Source organism: Mytilus edulis, chromosome 6 (assembly GCF_963676685.1).
Source record: "Mytilus edulis chromosome 6, xbMytEdul2.2, whole genome shotgun sequence".
Classification (NCBI taxonomy): Eukaryota; Metazoa; Mollusca; class Bivalvia; order Mytilida; family Mytilidae; genus Mytilus; species Mytilus edulis.
Window position 1 is genome coordinate 29,959,390 of NC_092349.1, and position 23,005 is coordinate 29,982,394.

At 32.0% G+C, this 23,005-nt stretch overlaps 1 protein-coding gene across 1 annotated transcript in view; it reads right to left on the reverse strand.

The window, feature by feature from the left end:
* The window catches only part of LOC139526339 (uncharacterized), a 58,015-nt gene that overhangs the window by 18,080 nt on the left and 16,930 nt on the right, over positions 1–23,005 (reverse strand). The window contains exons 6-8 of the mRNA XM_071321473.1: positions 10,526–10,783; positions 2,488–3,678; positions 179–285 (exon numbers count right to left, since the gene is read on the reverse strand). Coding sequence (XP_071177574.1) covers positions 179–285; positions 2,488–3,678; positions 10,526–10,783 — 1,556 coding nt within the window. The remainder of the gene's footprint in view (positions 1–178; positions 286–2,487; positions 3,679–10,525; positions 10,784–23,005) is intronic.

The window sequence follows — 23,005 nt, forward strand, 5'->3', positions numbered from 1 at the left end:
ATCTAAATATCAATAGGAGTAGCATCACCTCTAATAAATACATCTCTACGTAACAACAGAAAAAAAAACTAACAACGATGAATATGTTTTACGATTTAAAAACAAATGAAATAAATTAGTGAGATATAAACCATATCTTGCATTATTTAAGTCAATAAGCTAAAAGTTATGAACTCACATGTTTTATTTTGTCCTTATGTGTAAAGACAATCATTATCTTCGGAAATCCATGCTGGCTCCCTTTGCAGTAGGTCACAATTGTATTTATCCAGAATCTCAAATAATCTGTTAACAAACGAGATATAAGATAATTAAGGGAAAATGAAACAATAATCATATCAAAAATCATATGATGTATTTAGCTTTAGTATGAGTGCCATTCGGACAACTCTTCATCTTCTTTATTTACAATGACTAAGCTAACATTACTTTGTTGGCCCAAAATTTATAAATAAACTCATCAGAGATATCAGGATCGAAACTTTGTATTTGCGCAAGACGCGCGTTTCGTCTACACAAGACTCATCAGTGACGCTCGAATCAAAAATAGCAACAAAAAAAAAGCCATAGCAAGTACGAAGTTAAATAACATTGAGGACCAAAACATCCTAAAGGTTTTGCCAAATACAGATAAAGTGATCTATTCTTAAGGTAGACAATGCTTAGTATTTTCAAAATTAATGTTTTTGTAAATAGTAAACTTATAATTATGACCATACAGTGCTTACACATAGTTGGTGTTGGCTTGTTAATATATGGTCAATGTTGAATAAACAATATCCTACCAACGGCATTAAGAAACAGATGGGCTATTGGTTGGCCAACAAGTTCCCATCATTTTTTTTTTGTGGTATTTGCATCTTTGCGTGACCAACTAAATAGTGCTTATATGTTTTATTATCGTTATTAGTTTGATGAAAAATAATGCAATCATTAATAAAAGATATTTCATAAATAAAATGTATACGTTTTCTACGATCATATTTTGTGACTGCCTTATATATTCATCCACAAGTGACAGGCAATTATCAAAATAACACTTTATTTCGCATGATTCAATATTAGCTCTCATTCCAACACACTGGTATGTGTATTTCAGACTCTAACATATGTGGAATACACATTTGTTGTGTGTAATATATTTTATAATACGAATGTCAATCTTAACTAGCAATACATGGTCTTATCGGGGCTTTTATAGCTGACTATGCAGTATGGGCTTAGCTCATTGTTGAAGGCCGTACAGTGACCTATAGTTGTTCATGTCTGTGTCATTTTGGTCTCTTGTAGACAGTTGTCTCATTGGCAATCTAACCACATCTTTTTTTTATATTTTATACTATATCGAGATATATCGATGTATTCACAGCAGTAACAACAGGCTTGATCATGCGCACTGTTAAATGGCAGATCCACCCTAATAAGTAGCACATGTTTTCATGCTATCTGAAGACATATCGATGTATTCGCAACAGTAACAACAGGCTAGAGAATGCGCACTGTTTAAGGGCCGAGCCACCTTAATTAGTAATGCATGTTTTCATGCTATCTCGAGAAATATCGATGTCTTTACAACAATAACAACATTCTAGATCATGGTCACCGATGTATAATTCTGTCACTGGCTATTATAGCGCAGTATGATATGATATTAGTATTCAATCATTCTCGTTGGTACAAATTTAAGTTGATTAAATAAACTTTGCATTTTCGTGGATACTTGATTGTTTGATTTTATTTTTGTCTGTTTACAATCTTTGATCGCATTTCGGGTAATAAGTGACGCTGTAATTGGATTAAGACCGTACCATGGTGAATCCATATCAATCCGGTCAGTAGATTTCACATGACGTTCCGTCTGCCCTTAATGGTTACGTCATATATTAACAGTTGTATTCGTAGGAGTAAGTAGACAACCATGTTACTTATAACAGAAGAATTGTAACAAATTACAAATAGTCTAAGATTAATAGTATAATGCAATTGTTTTTCTGTTGTTCGCTGTCAATTTCAAAGTTGGTATGCATCGGGGATATGTATATTACTATGCACCCTTGTTCATTTGTTTATTTTTAAATAAATGGCTGACTCAGATATATACTAACTGTATGATTTGAATATTTATTGCGATTAAGACGACATGTAAGCACATATTCAGTTTATTTTGAGAATGTAGATGTTGGTTTTGATTGAGGTTGTTAGCAAAGCAGAAACTCATATGCCAGTGTGTTCTGATACTGTTAATTTAGCGACAGTAACGTCATTGTTATCCCCTTTTTGTTCCAACAAAAAATATCATTTTGATCTAAGTAGAGGCAGTCATAATAGACCTAATACTAGGAAAAAATCCGTTTTGAATGATTTCATATGTATATTGTAGTGACTCCATCGATTTGCACAACGATAGGCTCGTTTGAAATTTATGAGTATGTTCAATGTTTTGTAGTGCACATATACATGTTGGTACTTTATGTAAACTTATCATACCTCGTGCTGTTTTCTGTCCACTTTTCCCTGGTAAATATTGCTCAAATTGACATTGGTCATCGAGGGCCCTACTGCCATCCAGTACAATCAAATATATTGCTCGGTAGGACAGGAAGCTTTGGTGCGTGGAGTAAAATATGTCTTGACCTCCAAAGTCCCATATTATTACGGGAGCTATATGTTTTTGATGTAACTTTTTCTTTCCTACTTTCAAAGATTGCTTTAAAATGTGTTCTTCCGTTATCGATATCTTTATTTCTTTCACTTTTTTGGAAACTCCAAAGAATCTTTTAAGTTTTGTTATTAATCCAGGATCAGTAACATATTCTACAGAATGTCTCAACCCAGATGTTGCTTGCTCTTCTTTAGATAATCGAGTCAATGTTTTCAATTGTTCGTCTCCAGTGTGCATGATCAAATCTTCTGGAAAACTGCTATTCTTTGTACCACCTTGAACCAAGGGCAATCCTGGATTTGGCTTATATTCTTGTGATTTATTTCCTGTAGGATTCTCAAAATAAGTTTTGTCTTTAAATTCTTCATATTGGGTATCTTCGTCTGAATAAGTTGGTTGTTTACTTGAACTTACTGGATTACTTGCTATTGTCCTGCTTCCATATGGGTCTCTCTGTTGTGGTACGTCGTCTTGCAAAACCTTTGGGGTTGGTCTTTGGACACATGTCACAAGTCTTTGTTCTTTTATATCGCCAACAAGAGGGACATTCTGCATGAGGTTTTCGTCTAAAGGATGATCCTGTTGTTCTTGCAAATCAAGATGTACATTTTGGACTTGTATTTCGTCAGGGGGATTATCTCTCATTTTAAGTGGTATAAGATGGACGTTTGATTCTGGTCCCTCCTCATTTGGGTTACCTTGTTGGTTATGTAGATCGAGAAGAACATGTGTGATTGGTATGCCGCCTTCTATACCTTGCGCGGGATTATTCCAATTATCTTGTTCTCTTGACCTGCTGTTATCCTTTTCAGCTTCGACTGGAATATTTTGCATTTCATTTTTCTCCCTAAAGTCTACGTGCTGTTCGTTAAATTGAACAGAAGCACCGGTTATTAGACTTTCAGTATACTGTTTGCTTAAATCAGTGGATAGTCCTGTCGAAAGACTGCTAGTAGGAATATCCAATGGTTTCTGTCTTAATGACCTACTGATAGTCAATTCCTCTAAAGAAAAATCTAGAAATATAAAGTAATTCATATAATCTGCGTTAATTTATACGATATATTTGATTTACAGTTTGATTCGGAAGAACCACCGCGTAGCTAGATAATACAAAAAATTATTTAAGTACTATCACAATTTGATATCAACTGGTATTGTACTTTTCATTGTTATTAATAAATATTACATCAGTATTACAACTCTAATCTTGAATTCTATCCTATTTTTTGGAAAATAAATTTTAGAAATTCAAACGTGACGTCACTTTCTGTGTTTATGGCTTTGGCTAACACGGCTGTGAATTTTTTATGGACTGGTTTAGTTTGTATTGCTTGTCAATTTGTATTCTGTAGTTAGTCACTTCTTCGTCTTATCATGTATATCTATTATATAGTCATTTTATAAAAAAATACCGTTTGCAAAAGTATGAATTATTTTAAATGATTAGAATGTTCTTATCCAAGGCAGAAAACCCTAGCCGTATTTGGCACAACTTTTGGAAACTTTTGGTCCTCAATGCTCTTCAACTTTGTACTTATTTTGGCTTTCAACCTGTTTTCATCTGAGCGTCAATTGTTAGTCTTTTATGAACGAAACGCGCGTCTGGCGTATTAAATTTTAAACCTGGTACCTTTTGTTAGCTATTATTCGTGAGTTTCTCTGTCCTATATGTTCCTCCATTTTTTTGTATTGTTGTCCTGTCATGACATGTTGTCATTTTTATGTTATACTTAACATTGCCATTAAAGCGGGAGGTTTGGCATGCCAGAACACCAGATATGGGGTAATCGTAATCAGTAATCGTAATCAGCTGTAATCGATTACATTGTGCAGTGTTATCCTATGTAATCATTAATCATGCCATTTCTGATTACAAGTAATCGTATTGTAATCGATTACATTGCCAAAAGCAGGTGTAATCATGATTACTTTTAGATAACTTTAGTTTATTACATTCCTATGATTATTTGCTGATTACAAATCTTGTATACTGGTATATAGGAAAATAGTATTTAATTGATAGAATATAAAAATGTAAAGCAGGAATAAAAAAAATCATGAAACTAGTATTCACCATGATGGTACTTTGGTTGATGTAATAAATAGTATTATCTAAATAACAAGTTTTGTATAACCAAGTGTTTATTTTGTTAACAGTTTACTAGAGACATTTGCTTTCCAGTGTTTGTGAGATGGAGCTTTTACGATATAAGAGTACAATGTATGTCTTGAAAGCATATTTGTTCATCGATTGAACACTTCTGATATCAACATCAATTTCATATAAGTATGCCCAATATTTTTATAAGACTACAATGAAATTAAAAAGCAGAAAACGTTTAGTTCCAATTTGACTTTGAGGGTTGAAATACATAACTGCATAAACCCTTTTAATTCAAAATGAAATTTAAAAGCATATTACATTTTTTGAAAATTTTAATAAATTTTGTTTTCCATAAACATGATAAATATTATGATATATATATGTATTCAAAATTTTCAAACAAATTATGGAAATTTACCGCTTATAACTTTATCGATATTAATATTGCAATTAAGACAATACAATTTTAATACCCAAGCTCACCTATAGTTTGTTAAAAAATATAAGCAGTGATTAACACCTGTAAAAACATTTATGGATGTGTCAACTATGTCCTTACAGACAATAAAATTATATTTAACTGATTTTTCATTATTTGTCCAGGTTTTTTTGTGAATTGGGCAGTTGGTTAAAATTTGTAGAAAAAACAAAGTTATATATTTTACATAGAGAAGGGAAACTTGTCTATAGCTACATGTATGTTATCAAATTAAACATGTTACACTGTACTTGTCTAAATTCTTTTAAATCAGATTAATAAATTATGGCTTTAAAAAAATCACCAAAATTAGCTTTTTTGTGAGGGTAAAAAGTTATTACAAATTCTTTAATATTGCAATATACAATGTAATCATAAGTAATCACAAGTAATCATGATTACTTTAAAGAAAAGTAATCCAATGTTATCAATTACATTTGAAATAAGGTGTAATTGTGATGTAATTGATTACATTTGATAAGCAAAGTAATTGTAATTTAATCGATTACATATTAAAGTAATCCACCACATCCCTGCACAACACCAGGTTGAACCCACCATTTGTTTGTTTAAAATGTCCTGTACCAAGACAGGACAATGGCCACTGTTATATTATAGTTCGTTTCTGTGTGTGTTTCATTTAAATGTTGCGATACTGTTGCGTCGCAGTTCTCCTCTTATTTCTTATGTGTGTCCCTCAGTTTTAGTTTGTAACCCGGATTTGTTTTTTTTCTCAATCGATTTATGAACATCGAAAAGCGGCTTACTACTGTTGCCTTTATTTTATTTTGGTTAGTTATCAAAGGCATCAGGGTTATAATTTAATACGCCAGACTCGCGTTTCGTCAACATAAGACCCAACAGTGACGCTCTGATTAAAAAAGTTGTAAAGCCAAAGAAGTACAAAGTTGAAGAGCATTGATAACCCAAAATTTAAAAAATGTGTGCCAAATACGGCTACGGTAATCGACTCCTTGGATAAGATAGTTTTTCGAAAAATTCAAATTTTTGAAGCAGGTAATTTATAAACATGACCATATAATTGATATTCATGTCAACATCGAAGTGCTGACTACTAGGCTGGTAATACTGTTACGGATAGAAATCACCTTTAAATTGTAGCCAACAAAAGACACCAATCAATAAGAAAATTTAACAAGATTTATTATACAAAAGTTTACAAGAAGTATTACACAAATATTACTGTCAACTTGCAACTTGCAACTGTCAAAATATGAGTCCAATCTTTTATCTTTATCTGTATCCTGAAATTTTCTCGGGAATCCAATCAGAATATTACGTCCACTACTGAGGTCACAATCTAGTTTGATGTTGTTTGTACAATGTAGAATAAAAGTGTCAATCTTAATGCAAAATACCAATATTATCGATGTCTTAGTCTGTAAGTTTAACTTTAGTGTCTGTATACATATATAGTTGTCTCGGAAATTTCTAGAACACTGTGGAAAAAGAATGTCCTAGTTAACTACAACGGAAGTTGCTGGAAAAAATGTAGAAGTTTAAATAACGCATCTTTTATTCGGATCATTCTGGAATCGTTATGTAAGTCAAATGAAAAGTTCCAATCATTTCATCAGTATCTGTGATTGTTCCAGTTATTTCTCAACTGTGCAGTTTTAGAATATTTTGTAAACAACTATTAGGCCACACAACACACATTAGGCCAACATAAATACATATAATAATTACAATATTATAACACCTCCCCCTTATTTGAATTTTTAGTGCAACAAAAACTTTTCATGAATAATATGTACAAAAATACATAGTATATACGAAATGATTTTAGTAAGCTCTATTTAAACCATCTGATATAACATTAACTAAACCATTAATATGTTTAACAATAACATCCTATTCTTGAAACAATAAACTCCACCTAGTCAACCTCTGGTTGTTGTTACTCATTTTATGAACAAAGATAAGAGGACAATAATCAGTATGAACAAGAATAGGATTAACGGTTGGATTTAAATATACATCAAAATGTTGAAATGCAGACAACATTGCAAAACACTCTTTTTCAAAAGTTGAATAATTTTTCTGATGTTTATCTAATTTCTTAGAAAAATATGATATAGGTTTCTTAACATTTACATCTGTCGCTTAATATAAAACTGCTCCAATTCCTACATCGCTTGAATCAACAGCAAGTCTAAATTGATTTTCAATGTCTGGAGTGATCAGAACTGGACTATTAGATAAAAGTGATTTGCTATTTTCAAAAGCGTTTTAACAATTTTCACTCCAGCTTTATTTAGAATCTTTGAGTCAACGGTTGAACAACAGTAGCAAAATTTGAACAGAATTTCCTGTAAAATCCACACATGCCTAAATATCTCATAAGTTGTTTTCTATTGATAGGAGGAGGCAATTTGGTAATGGCATCCACTTTTGCCATAATAGGTTTCACTTGACGTTCCTCAGCTGTATGTCCTAAATAATCAATAGTGGACTGGCAAAATTCACTTTTACCAAGATTAACAGTCAAATTTGATTGTGACAATCTATCAAAAGTATCGTACAAATGTGTTAAATGTTTTCCAAGCTATCACTGCATACAATAAGATCATCAATATAAGCATAACAACAGTTTGAATCTTTTATAACATTATTGAACATTCTTTGAAATGTAGCTGGTGAACTTTTCTTGCCAAATGGCATATCAGTATTTTGATATAAGCCATCTGGTGTAACAAAAGCTGATATTTCACGAGCTCTGTTTGCCAATGGAACTTGCCTATAACCTTTCAACAAATCAAATTTGCTAACAAATTTTGCTTGACTAATGTTGTCAATACAATCGTCTATCCTTGGAATCGGATAGGAATCAGATTTTAAAACTGAATTTACTTTTCTGAAATCAGTCACAAAACGAAAGGTTTCATCGGTTTTGGCACACAGAGACAATGATAGCTCCATTCACTGTTACTAGGCTCAATAATATCAGTGTCAAGCATATATTTAATTTCTTTTCTTATAACTTTAAATTTGAGTGGAATGAGTCGGAACGGATGTTGCTTAATTGGAGAAGCATTGCCTAAATCAACATCATAACAAACAGCCATGGTATTTTTTTGGCAAATCTGGAAAAAGATTTTTTTTAAATCATGCCAAAGCTTTAAATTTTTCTCTACGATCAGAAGACAGATGTGCAAGTTTTGAATCTAAATTTGACCAAATTTCTGAATTTTACAATTCAACTGTTTCTTCCATAGTTTTAAAACTAAAAGGTAGTTCAATTACATCTGGTTTGTCATGATTGTTCTCCAATTTAACCATGCCTAAAGTGGCAACTGCTCTACTTTGACTTTCAATATGACACTCAAAATATGGTTTTACCATATGAATATGAATATGACACACTCTTTTTTGTTTGCGCCTACCTGGAGTTTTTACAACGTAATTCAAATCATTAATTTTTGTATTTTATAAGGACCACAAAAGTTAACATGTGATAGGATGTCCAGGGACTGGCAAAAATACAAGTACCTTATCACCAGGCTCACAAACTCTGTCCCTGGCATCTTTATTATACCATTTTTTCATCTTATTCTGTAGATTTTTAAAGTTTTTCTGTGCAACTTGACAAGCAGTATACAATTTATCTTTAAATCTAGATACAGAGTTCAAAAGATTCAAGTCAGTATGTTCAGTAAGCCACTTTTCCTTAATCAATTCTAGTGGTCCCCTTACAGTATGACCAAATACCAACACAAAGGGACTAAAATCAAGGGATTCTCGGACCGTAAAAATTAGGAAGTGAACTCCATCATCCCAGTCTCTGTCAAATTGAATACAAAAAGTTCTTATCGTGTTTGATGAAAACGTTCTAAATAAACTCATCATAGATACCAGGACTAAATTTTAATTATACGCCGACACGCGTTTCGTCTACAAAAGACTCATCAGTGACGGTCGAATCCAAATAAGTTATAAAAAGCCAAATAAAGTACGAAGTTGAAGGCACCTTGAGATTCTGGATGGTACGCACTTGATCTATACTGAGCAATTCCTAACTGGTACACGACTTGCTGAAATAAATCTGACAGACAATTTGATCCATGGTCGGACTGTATAGACTTTGGAATTCCTACTAACGGGAAAAATTTGATGAGAGCTATGACAATAGTAGGTGTCTTAATATTCCTTCGCGGAATAGCCTCGGGAAAGCCAGTAGATATACACATGATTGCGAATAAATACGCATTTCCAGCCTTGGTCTTTGATAAAGGTCCAACGCACTCAATTAGTACTCTGCTGAAAGGTTCGTCAAAGGCTGAAATAGGAAGAAGTGCTGCTGGTGGTATTTTCCGGGTAGGATTACCAACAACCTGGCATATATGGCATGATTTGCAGCATTCTGCGACATCATTTCTAAGTCGTGGCCAGTAGAAATGCTGCAAGATCTTAAGGCAAGTCTTCCTTATACCTAAGTGTCCATTCAAGAGGATGTCATGGGCAAGACCAATAAACTTAAGGCACTACCACTTGGTATACAACTGTCAATTCCTCCTCTGGGTAGCATCAGGAGGTCTCCACTTCCTCATTAAAATGCCGTCTTGATGGTAATAGCATTCGGCCACTCTGTCTGCTACCTTCTGTGGTTGAGACCTCTTGTGGAGCTGAAGAACCTCAGGGTCTATATTTTGTTCTTCGATTTTGTTCAAAAATGTGCTACACCATAATTATGGACTGTTAATGTTATGCGATTTTGTTTTATGAACTACGTTAGTTCAACTGTGAAAGACCTGTGCATACTTCTAAGTTTATAATAACACATTGGTATCCACTAACAACAAGGCATGCTACGTTTTCACCAGACAATGCTTGGTTCGGTGCTGAGTAAAAAACGAAAGACAACACTGTGTAACAGACATATGGACACACAATCGCAACAAATCAAGAAATATACGAAAAGAAGAAGTATACCAAATTCCTTCGATTTATTTAAATGAATAAAAAGTTAAAATATTTTAATCAAGTTAATCGTAAAGCATAAACTACCTTGTATATTTTGATTTTTCAAATCAGATGATTGTAGTTTGTCACAAATAAATATATCGTTACAAAGTTTGAATTATTGAAAACAGTCAATATTCTGAGTTAGAGAATACACGCCATCATTGATGGCCTTTATTTTTCTTCTATAATGTGTGTGCCATTGAATAACTATTTTCGTAACATATAAATCGCTCCGTTCAAGAACAATGTCTAAATTTAAATTTGAATTAATTGTATAAACATAATCGCGTACCTTGTTTGCCTTCCAACCATTCCTCGGTTTCTCTGTCTATATACGACAAACCTGTATATAGACCAATTCCATCAGTTGATTTTCTCATCTTCGTTGGTCCCTTACCAATAAGATATCGAGCAATAGTTGTTTTCCCGGTCCCCTGTTCGCCAGCTAACATTACTCGTGATTCGAAATGAGGGTAACTTTCTTCCTCTAGTAAGTGAGTAAATACTTTTGCTGAGTCTTTATCGAGTGCTTTGATTTCAGCTGGTAAACCTTAAATCATTTACAAAAATACATTTAAATTCAAAACAGTTATAATCGATAGCAACGGAATAGTAGTGGATTAGTTAAGGTATGTATTGTTTCTGACTCTTTTACAGTACCTGTTTTATTGCCTTAATATGTGAATGAATGTGAACGGCTTGAACCAAAATACAAATTTCAGTCATAAAAAAGTATGGACTTTGTTTCGAATTATTGTCTGGAATTATCTTAATCAAAACATAAACACGTAAAAAGGTAAATGACCAAGACGGACCTAATTGATCATATTAAAATAAGGTCAACTTTGGTTAAACCGTTTCTGGAACTCTCATAATAAATATTTTTGTTCAGCCAATGTATTTAATGAAATGTAAAATAGATAACATACGTTCCTTCTAGTTTCTTCAATGTTTTAGAATTCTATCAATGAAGATATTAAACGGTTATTTAATAAATCACAATAGTACCGACACACTGATAACATAGCAGTTGAAAGTCTCAGTGACTGCCAGTCAATCATCAATGGTTAAAATTACTTAATTTGGTAAAACGCTTTTCTGAGTTTGTTTACACCCAAAACGATCAATTTAAAACCATGTAAAGCTATGGATGCATGAATAGCTTCGTGATAATAATAAAAGTAAAACTAAAAAAGCCAAATCCATTTAATACCAATTTTGTCTTAGAGAGTTGTATCTTTAGGTTCTTAATACTTTTTAATTGATCAACAGAGTCATAAACGTGTTTTATAAATCATGTCATCATGAACACTCAATCCAAACAATTTGAGAGCCAAAGAAAAATAAGTTCCAAAACATATGGAAATGCAGATGACTGGATAATAGTATCATAGATATCCATGGAAAAGTCATTCCATGTCATCTTGCTTGTCCCTGACATTATCTTCGAATCTTCACAGCAGTATTGCTTGATATATGCAGCACGATAGGGATCTTTTTTTAATACTTTAATATTGATTTTTGCATTTCACTATTTTGTTTCAGTTTCTTATATCTACCGTTTCTATATGTAAAAATCGTGTTCATTAGATTATTCACTTTTAGTCATGTGTAAAATGTAAAATAGCAAATAAACCGAACTCTAAGGAAATCTCAAAACGAAAAGTGCCTAAACAAATGGCAAAATCAAGAGCTCAAACACACCAAACGAACGAACAACGTATGTCTGACTGGTCGACTGCTGGTGTATCTTGTTTGTCTAGTGTCTATTGACATTCATTGGTTATGACTCCAACATTTTTTAACAGGAGTAACATGAGTCTATAATCATGCTAATGAAGCAGGCACATACGACCTATCTATTACATTATTTTCTTTGACAAAAATATGTGATGAAGACGAAACATATGGTTATCATTAAAAAAATACTTTATCGTGATGAAAGATACGAGTATGTCTCTGGCACAATCAAGTTTATATCCTTGAACCCGTTGAAACAAGTAAGTAAAATTCACATTGATTCATAACTTCAATTAAATGGATCGAAACTTTGTTCATCATTTTCTATTTCCCAACCAAGGACTTTTCTATAATCTCGTCATCAAGATCGACAATTAAGGAAATATATGACTTATATGTGGCTGTCATACAAGTGAGATGTTTTGCTTGCTACATCACCAGGTTTAATCTACCACTTCCTACATAAGAAAATGTATGTTCTAAGTCAGAAATACGAAAAATGTTTTCCCTTAGTTTGAGGTGTTTGAGCTTTTGATTTTGACATTTTATAATGGACCTTACGTTTGGAATTTTCCTAAGAGTTGGGTATTTTTGTAATTTCACTTTTTACGCAACTTAACTTTTTTGCAAGTTGGGACGTCGTTTTCGTTATTTTCCCGATCTTATTGAATTTTACAAACAACGCGTACACTGCCTATTGAATACTGATGTATGTTGTGGGATATCTTCACACCAAATTTGAAGACAAAATATTTTACGAGCATATTTTTGAAGGAGCAATGTTTTCGAACAGCCGTATACTACTCTTGCCTTTATTTGGCATTATACAGTATTTTAAAAACAAATAACAGTATATATAGAGGCGTGTAACACATTCAAAGAGCTCACATGCATTTTTTATGAACAGTGATTACTTCATTTGGAAATTTTACTGTTTGGCGTGAAATAAAATGCACAGATACAATGCATACTAATATTATGAGATTCCAAGACACTGTGTATTTTGACATTTTGCCACTAATCCCGCGTGTTTAAAGTGGAAATACACACGTAGAAGTCCACAAGGCATTGTAGTTCATTGTGTCGATTTGACAGTTATTCAAGGCCATTATTTGACTTCTTTTGGGAAATAACTATGCAAATATATACTAAAGTCAGACAATCTACTGATCCTGATATGTTCAAAGAGAGGTAAACAACATTTAAGGGATATTGAGATTCATAAGTCAAACAACCTGACAATGCAATGGCAAAACAAACAAAAAAAGACAGAAAGACAAACAATAAATTAAACGAAACTAAAGAAAACTAAAAGGCTAATAACACCTCTGAAAAGGTAATGAAATCACACAATGCAAGTATCACCTGTCATTTTGCTCATGTAAGAACACATCTGGTGATGAGTCTATTTTGGTGAATAACATTCGAGGGAAAGGGGACAGGATTATAGCTACATCAATTAGAACATGTCCGCCGTTATTTTTGAACAGATATTCAATAATGGTCAACCAACCGCTGATGACGTGTGCAGTTTTTGCGAAGGAATGACCTTAGTTGTACCTTTCTAAACTGTCCTGTTTTTTCTAAAAGGCATTACATATAAATAGTTATATAATATCTACAGCGGAACATGTATCAACAGTGCTGTATACTCTATAAAGCAGCATTGATAAACAATTCTATATTCTCTAAAAGGCAACATTTTTAAACCGTACTGTATTCTCTACAAGGCAAAATGTATGTACAGTACTGTTTTGTCTAAAAGGCAACACATATAAACCGTTCTATATTCTCTAAAAGGGAACATGTATCAACAGTTATGTATTCTCTACAAGGCAACTTGTCTTAACAATTCCATATTCTTTAGAAACCAACATTCCTAGGTTGCATTTCTGTAAATATTGACAATGCAATTTCCCATAGAAACTCCTTTTACGGTTAAAACTATATCACTTTTACTATGAAGTTTTAATCTTTTTTTATCCTAGAAATGAAAGTTCATATACACGTCCATTTTTTCAACTGTCAAAACATAGGGCTGTGCGGCATATTTTCAACGTGTATATGCCCTGAACTTTTCAGAGTTTAAACATGTTAAACTAACACAAATTTTCTTAACTACCCCTAACTAGAATGAAGGGTTACCATTGATTTTAATTTAAACAATATGCACGTGTATATTTATATCATAATGTTGTGTTTAACACTGACTATTTTCCATAGTCAATGTTGAACACAACATTAATATCATTATTATACTGACTGTTTACTATTTTGAATAGTGACAGTAGTGTTTTTCAGTGTAAAAAAATGCGGTTTATGTAACTCTGCATATAGATGTATTTATACTGCAACTAGTTGTGTTTATTTCCTAAATATAGAAGCAAAGCTATATTTTGTATAATGTCAATTTCATTATGGAACACTTTCTCCACAATCAGAGGTCCATTAAGGGATACAAAAGGGTTTTTTTTTCGATTAAAAAAGCTATGATTTTAAGTTGCAGTATAAAAACAATACTCATATAACTCAACAACTTAAACAAAACAATGTTAGCGGATCATAACTATTTATCTGTAAACAAATTACTTATAAAGTATTCAAACAATTTTGGCGTCAAAGGCAGTAAGCAGAAGTAAACAAAGAACAAAAACGTTCTACAGTAATTTAAAATCTATTAAAATGTCAGAGAAATTTAAATGAATATATCTTCTATTTCCCCCTGATTGTTCAATTGTAATAGTTTATTAATTGCCATGCTTATAAATCCAACCCACTTGTCTGTCAAAGCAACTAAGCTCCGCCTTTGCACGTGAAATTGACAATGATTGACATGAAAATCAATAGTCTGTTGCAACAGCAAGGCATACTATTTTCGCATAGTGCAGTTAAAGCTATATATTTCTTTAAAAAAATATGCAAAAATAGAGCAATTTTTCTATAGAAGGACATTCTTACAGGAAGTATAATAATTACTGGTAACATGCCCAAGTTATGTCTCTATGAGATGGAACACAGAGAGAATAACTGGGAATCAGTAAGTAAACAAAATTAATTTTCTATGAATAGTCTATATCTCCCCAAAAGAGGCGTGGTTTAAGAAACAGCTGTATTTACAAAGTGCAACATATACAAACATTTATTCAAATAGAAAGCTCTCTAAAATCAAAATCAGTTTTTTCTCACATTAATACTCATTTATGAGAATTATAGCCTGAAAGAAATAACTGTATATACTCTAAGGTTTTTTTACTGAACATTGTATACCCCTTCCTTGTATCAATTTTTAAAAGAATTTGAAAACAAGACTTTAATTATAGCCCGCTTACCCTATTTGCATATTTTCTGATATAAAATGCCTAGAACCTGTTTAAAACTGTTTTGATAACATATTGAAAGCATATATCTGACACAATTCAGCTAACAAATATACTAGAAGTGTTCAAACAAAGCCATATTTGCAATTGTTGTATGTATGCAGATACCAGTCTGAGATATAATTTCACTTAAAATGTTATTGAGATGACTGCTAACATCTGATTTTTGCATAACTTCCAAGCATAGTTATTGTTTTTTTCTACTCAGAACTTAAAAATCATAAAATCATAGCATTTACAAGTTAAATTGTCTGTTGTATGACACAGGGGTAAGCAATTTTCTATTTTTTGCCTCTGCGGTCTCAAATTTCCTAAATCATTCTGCTGTTTCTAGCAATTTGTACATATTCGGGATAGATCACACTATTGTAAGTTTTGTTGAAATATTTATTTTTCTAGCTTGTATTTTTTTTATTTATTCCGTGGTGACAAAAAAGCAGATTTAGGTGTTACGGCTTACTTTTGGGTTATCGACAAGAAAATAAACACCCCATAAATAATATTCAGGAAGGATCGATGAGTTTCAATGACTGCGAAGAGTAAATATAAGCACTTCTTAACAATTTAACTTACAATTATGCAAATATTATGAATTAATTTTGTATTTAGGACTTTAATATAAAAAAGAAGATGTGGTATAATTGCCAATGAGACAACTATCCACAAACGACCAAAATGACACAGACATTTACAACTATAGGTTTTCTAAGTAAACTATGCATACTTTAAACTGTGAATTTATGCTGAGTCATTATATCTAAGGCCCAGGATTCTATCAATCTTCATGAAATATTTATAAAACTTCATATTTAAGTTAATTTCTTAAAAATCTGTGAGATAAAGCAAATATCTGTTATCTTTTTTCACCCTATATAGGTTGCATTTCTGTTAATATTGACAATGCAATTTCCAATAGGAACTCCTTTTATGGCTAAAACTGTACCACTTTTACTATGAAATTTTGAAAAGAATCTTATCCTAGAATTGAAAGTTCATATACACTGCAAGGTTTTTCAAAGGTCAGAATATAGGGTTGTGCGGCATATTTTCAACGTTTATCATGTTTATATGCCCTGAACTTCTCAGAGTTTAAACTAACACTAATTTTCCTAACTACCCATACCGCGAATGAAGGGTTACCACAGATTTCAGTGTAAACAATATGCAGGTGTATACACTAGTAACCCGAATTTAACTTGATCGGACAAAAACGCATTAACGCTGTTTAAATGAGATTAATCGTAATTTGATAAAGATTGACAAAAATTAAAAATCATTTTTCATTTATTTCAATGCGTATCAAATCATTTTAATGCCAGTCAAATAGATTCGCTTGCAGTCGTTCAATTGAATTCAAGTTGGCGGTAAGTTAAACTGGTATTAATTCGTTTTAAACCGTGTTGAGACCCGCGCTTTTAACAGGTAAATCACTCAAGCAAAACAACATCGATGTATCTTTCGTTCATTTGTTTCAAACTTTATCGACTTATATATATAAATGCGTGTATTCTTATTAAAGTCATATACTTCACAATTTAAACAAATAAATGACCAATACACGTAACATATAACTAAAGGAATTTAATTAAAAACAATAAAATATTGATGCGCGGTTTAAAAAATTCAAAACTTGTGAATCTGTTAAAAATAAAATAGTTAGATATGTTTAACATATTTTTAATTTGCCCAAATGCAGTAGATCTTTATCTCACATATTCGTTTCAAAACTTGCTGAGTTCTATGAAAACTTGTGGCATGTAAGTAATGTATGGTCCATTGCAATGACTTACGAAACTTAAGGTATTCCTGTATATTTCCGTTTCTCTTTTTCTGTCTTACTATAGTGTACTCGTAAATTAAATATATATAGACACGGAAATTAAAGTAACTTACAAAAATTATTTATTTTTCACATAGTTTAAATCGATGTATCTTATATTTTCGGTCAACAACAAATATTCCCTAGCTGTATATTGATGTATGAAATAGCTTGTAATAAAAAGAATGTTGTGTTAAATAATAAAATTAATGAAGATACTGCTGACATTTGTTGAATTTAATAAACAGTTAAGTCTTGCACAACATTGTAAATGAAGGAACAGCTCAATAAACTTTTATAACTGTGTCAAATTTTAATATCGGTCACTGACGCGAAACGGGCGTTAATTGTGGGAAAGCGGCACAATACGAAAATTGTGAATTGTGGTTCCGATTTTGTACAGGGATTAGTGTGCTGTCATGCACCGTGACGTACACAAAGTCTTGCTATGAACATATATTGTTTATATGAGATAAATTTTAGTGTGCGATAACGATGGGTTGGTTGATTTAAGTTTTACGACCTTGACTTGCTCTAAGTCGACATTATCTTACGTCTAATGCATTAAAAAAAAAACGTATATTTACGTTTAGGGCATTTAATATAAGTCTACCTACCAAATTAAAATCAACATAAACATTATTAAAATAAACAAAAATGGAAAAGAAACAATTATGCATTGTTGCTCTGATATAATTTTTATTAACTATATTTGAGCGGTAATGTCTTAATAAAAACTAATTGTCGTATACATACAATATTTCATCTAGGTGCTTTCGTTGAAGTTCGCGTTACATATCAAAATGAATTTCATTGGTTGGAACGTTTGCAAACTTTCAATCCAGGTGTTCTCATCGAGGTCCGCGTTCATGTTTCAATTCAATACACAATATTTCATCTAGGTGCTTTCGCTGAAGTTCGCGTTACATAGTAAAATGAATTTCATTGGTCGGAATATTTGCAAACTTTCCATCCAGGTGTTCTCATCGAGGTCCGCGTTCGTGTTTCAATTCAATACACAATATGAAGTCCAATATGGTAAAAAAAAAGAATTTTAAACTCTACGATGTCCGAGTAAATAAATAGAATTTAGAAAATAAAACACTTTTACAATTCTTCCAACACAATATACTATCCAAAGATACTATCCTTTTCGCCGATGAATAATTATTACTATAATATAAGAACTAGGATTTGTATACTATTCAATTTGGGAACAGTATACCTAACAAGAAAAAGAAAAAAAACAATTAACGGTCCCATTTTTCTTGCACCAAATGCGCATTTCGACAATACATGTCACTTCAGTGATGCTCGTGGCCAAAATATTTGAAATCCAAAGCTTATATAAAAGATGAAGAGCTATAATCCAAAAGGTCCAAAAAATATAGCCAAATCCGTGAAAGGAATCAGAGCTTTGCATGAGGGAGATACATTCCTTAATTTATAATAATTTCTATCATTTTGTAACAATAAATTTTAATAACACAAAAAATCCGTATTTTCATGCCAGCTACTGGGGTGGTGATACCCTCAGGGACTAATAGTCCACCAGCAGAGGCATCGACCCAGTGGTAGTAACAAAAATTAAAAAATATATATGTTCCTGATTTGATTTATTCCTCGAGAAAATAAATTTGATTTATTCACTTAAATCAATAATTGATCAACTTGAACTTTGAAAAAGTTACATTTATATATATATCTTTTCGCATCCTTTAATTTAAGGACTAGTCCGCATATTTCGTATGTTCTCGCTTCAACCCAAGCTATCATAAATACATCAGAGATTACTAAAATTAAAGCATTTATTTAAAAACAATCCCCATCTAACGTCAAAGTATGAGGTAAATCGATTAGTTTACGCTAGCCAAGCAACAACAGACAAAATAAATCTTGTCTCCCCGATCGAGAGTATCTATAGACACGGAATAAAAAATATGGAAATAATAGCATGCTAGCTATAGATTGGTTACAAACATATTTATGCAAACATGAAGTAGCTGTTTCTTTACTGAACTGGTCAGTGGTAATACAAAACCAGGGTTTCAAAAAGATGAAGAAAAAGAAAAAGACATTTAAAATTTATAAAAAAGAAATCAGAAATAGTGTTTAACTGAAATTGAACAAAAAAGAAATTATAAAAAATATAGTCTATAATATGTGAATATTTATTTAAGAAAGCTAACAATAAAATAAAAGAAAATTATGTGATGCTTAAGAACATTGACCTGGGTCGTAACAGCCTTATGTTGGAAATTTTGAAACAAAGTTGAAACAAAGGCCTGTCTTCATATCAAATTGTTTTCACGGCGAATTTCTTGCAAGAAGCAAACTCCCATTACTCCGGTGTCGCCCCTGCATGTTTTTGCGTGATCCATGCATGTTTATGATTTACTTGTCTTTTGTTCATTTACTGTCCTACTGTGTGGCTATAGTCTAAGTGTAAATTGTCATTTGAAATACTTGAAACTTGCTTATACTGGTTGGTTACATGTGAAACTTATGATAATGGTTCATGCATAAATCACCGGAATTTGGTACACGTTAAATGCACGTTATTTTTAAAAATAACCTTATTAAAATAATATCTTTTTTCTAAAATTTAATTAAAATCATGAAAAATACATTGATATTTTTACAAAGTTCACGTGAAAATAACATGAAAAATTTCACGTGTGATTCATTTGAATTACTGAGTTTTTTACTCCATCATTTAAGGCAAGGGTGGGGTCGTTGCTTCATCCATGCAGAAATATAGTACTTTAAAAATATGATTCAGTAAACAGTTTTATAATTGCTCGGTTTTTGATGGTTGTTTTACGTTCAGTGGCAAATAGTTCATGCATGTTCGGGACAATACAATACAAGCTCAGTAAGTCGGACAAACAGTGCAAATTGTATGCAAAATTTCACAAAGTTCAACAGTGTCATTTGTGGAAAATTATTTACGAAACAAATCTTGAGATCATACATGCATTCTTTAAGTAAAACAAACTGCAAATGCGAAATATAAAAGGTTCAGCTTGAAATTCCACATGTAGGAGATATAAGCCAGAGTCTGCGTGTCTTTTATATTTTATCAAAACGTCTAATCCAGCAACCTGTCATGAACAAAAAATAAAGGAAACCAAGACGAAATGCGAACCTTTAATATGAGTACATTTTTGGTAACACCAGGTACATAATTTAAACCTGAAGCAAACAGACAGCACTTAGTCCTTAATAATAAGCCGTATATACCCTATAGGTATACACTAAGTGCGCGATTGACGGTAGAACGGACACGGGTGAAACAGTATGATGATACGTGCTCTATTAGGATATTGGTGACAAAACATATTTTTGAATATGCAGTTCATATAATGGAATGGTAATTTTGATATATAAAATGAAGTAGCAATGTAAGCAAGCTAACATTTCCGTCATTTTGTATTTGGTAGAAAGTTGATTAATTGGCAATTTTACCGCACCTCCTTATTTCATTATGGTTGGAATTTTCTCCAGAAGAACATGCAAAAGTTTTAGGACTTAAACAAATATGTACTAGGAGACTGAAATGTTACTGGGATAATTATACTTATCAAAACTTTCCTATTTAGGGAACCGTCGTTTAGTAAACTGACTACAAATTAGAAATAAAAAGATACTCGTCCAATTAGCATTAGTCACAATTTGCTTGGTTTATTTGGTTTTGATGTAGTTAAATGTCCAACTGTAGCTATCTTATAAATTGCATATCCCGTATCTCTATTAATCGTTCTAACAGCAAACTGGTGTACAAATAATATGTTACATATATATTTTTTTATTTTATTTGTACTTGTTCTTTTATAAATAAAGTCTCATGTTACCCCACCTCCATAATTACCAAGCGGTAACGTATATATTTCTTTTTGCCTAAATGTTCGTAAAGTTTGTCCATTTCTTTAAAAAAATTATAGGCAATGATTTAAATTTTAACAACTAAAGTTTCAAGTAACGGGTGTAAATTGTAGGATTGATTTTTGATTGTTTAACGTCCAGTGGCAAATATTTCATGCATGTTCAGGACGAGAACAAGTTACCACTAACTTGAATACAATACTAGGTAGGTTTTGTAATAGAGCCGATCCGGGAAAATGTTTGAGAAAAATTTGGACTGACACTGGACAATGAGGGTATATTATGAGCAATCTGCCCCTCATGGCCAAACAAGGCAACTATGTTAATTCTCTTTTAGTCGTTTTTTCCCCGAACTTATACATGTACATCTTTTCCAACTCAAATCACGATAAAGCAACCTATGTCAAAACATTTACCGTTACGTATTGCATACAAACTTTCGACACTCTGCATCTAGAAAAAGTTACCATAAAAATGTCAAATAGTTTCAAATTTTTTTTTTTTTATTATTATTTAATCACTTTGTGATTGCAGAACCGGCTGCATTGACTTGTTTGTGTGAACGTTATTCGATAACGTCAGGAACGATAACTCGTGGCGTAACGTCATAAGTCGTGTCAACTTACTGTCAAGACAAACGCTTTTATAGAAAATAAAGGAATATTGAGTAAACGTACACGGGACAGTAATCAAAGGCAATGCTTAACAAAAATACAAATTATCAATGGTCAGCGTTTTTATTCCTGTTCATCTTTTATAGTCACTAAAGGGTCTTCAACAATGAAAGATTCGCTTGTGTACCAGAACAACAAAAAGACACTAGCAAGAAAAAGATCTGAGAGTACTTAAGTTACTGACAGCTAGTTCACACTCTTACGCTTGAAGTCTTCCTGTCCATCATCTCGCAATCGTTATTTTTGAAAACCATAATTAGTGAATGAATAATTCGATTTTCTGTCTCAGGACCTGTGCATATATGAAATACTTACCACTAAACATTGAACCCAGTAAAATCCAGAGTTTTGCATTTACAAGGACGCGTACGGATGAGGATTAAATATAATCTTTATGATATATTCATTTGTACTTTACCCTTAGGCTGTCTTCGTGTACTGTAGTTTATGGTTTAAAGGAATACGAATACTTTATTTCTCATAAAACTTCAATTACTAGTTATCAAGAACATACATAAACATAACTATAAGGTAAAATTATTACATGCATGTGTAAACGATACAATTAAATTAACATGGAGAGCTGACTTTCACATTTATATTTTTTACATAGTTTTTCTTATATTACAATATTTGAAGAGTTAAAATGTTGATCAATTTTAAAGATATATTCGGGTTTGACTAACAGTAGTTCCGTAAACATTTCCTTCTTTCTATAGTTTAAATGTTCTACAATTCATAACGAAATGGTACTCGTCATCAATGTTGTTTGTGTCACAGAGACGACATATTCTGTCTTCTCTGTGTAAATCCTACCACCTTCTAGACTCACTGAGCGGCAAGTGGCGACTACCACATATGCGTATTTGCGTAATATATGAATTTAGTATGGTAAATATTAAAAGCAGTTTTCAAATTGTTAATTGTTTTTGACATGAATTTTTTTATGCGATTCTGCAAAAAAAACAAAGCATTCTTGTTGAAACTGGTCTTTGGTTTTTTTGTTTAATACATTTTAATACCCATTTATCACAACAATTTAATTCGAAATAGTTGTAATTTGCATTTTTTTTAAAGGAGTAGGTCCAGTAAGGGCCGATTTTGGCATCATTTTTAAGTTCATCTGACGAAATATTTTAGACACTTTTAAAACACTTAAGTGTCTATTTCAATTGATTCAATTAGTTTTTGTGAAAGATTTTAACTGATTTAGTCATTAAAAACGCTCCGATTCAAGCTTGAATATGAAAAATCTATCAAATTTGCCAAAAATCGTC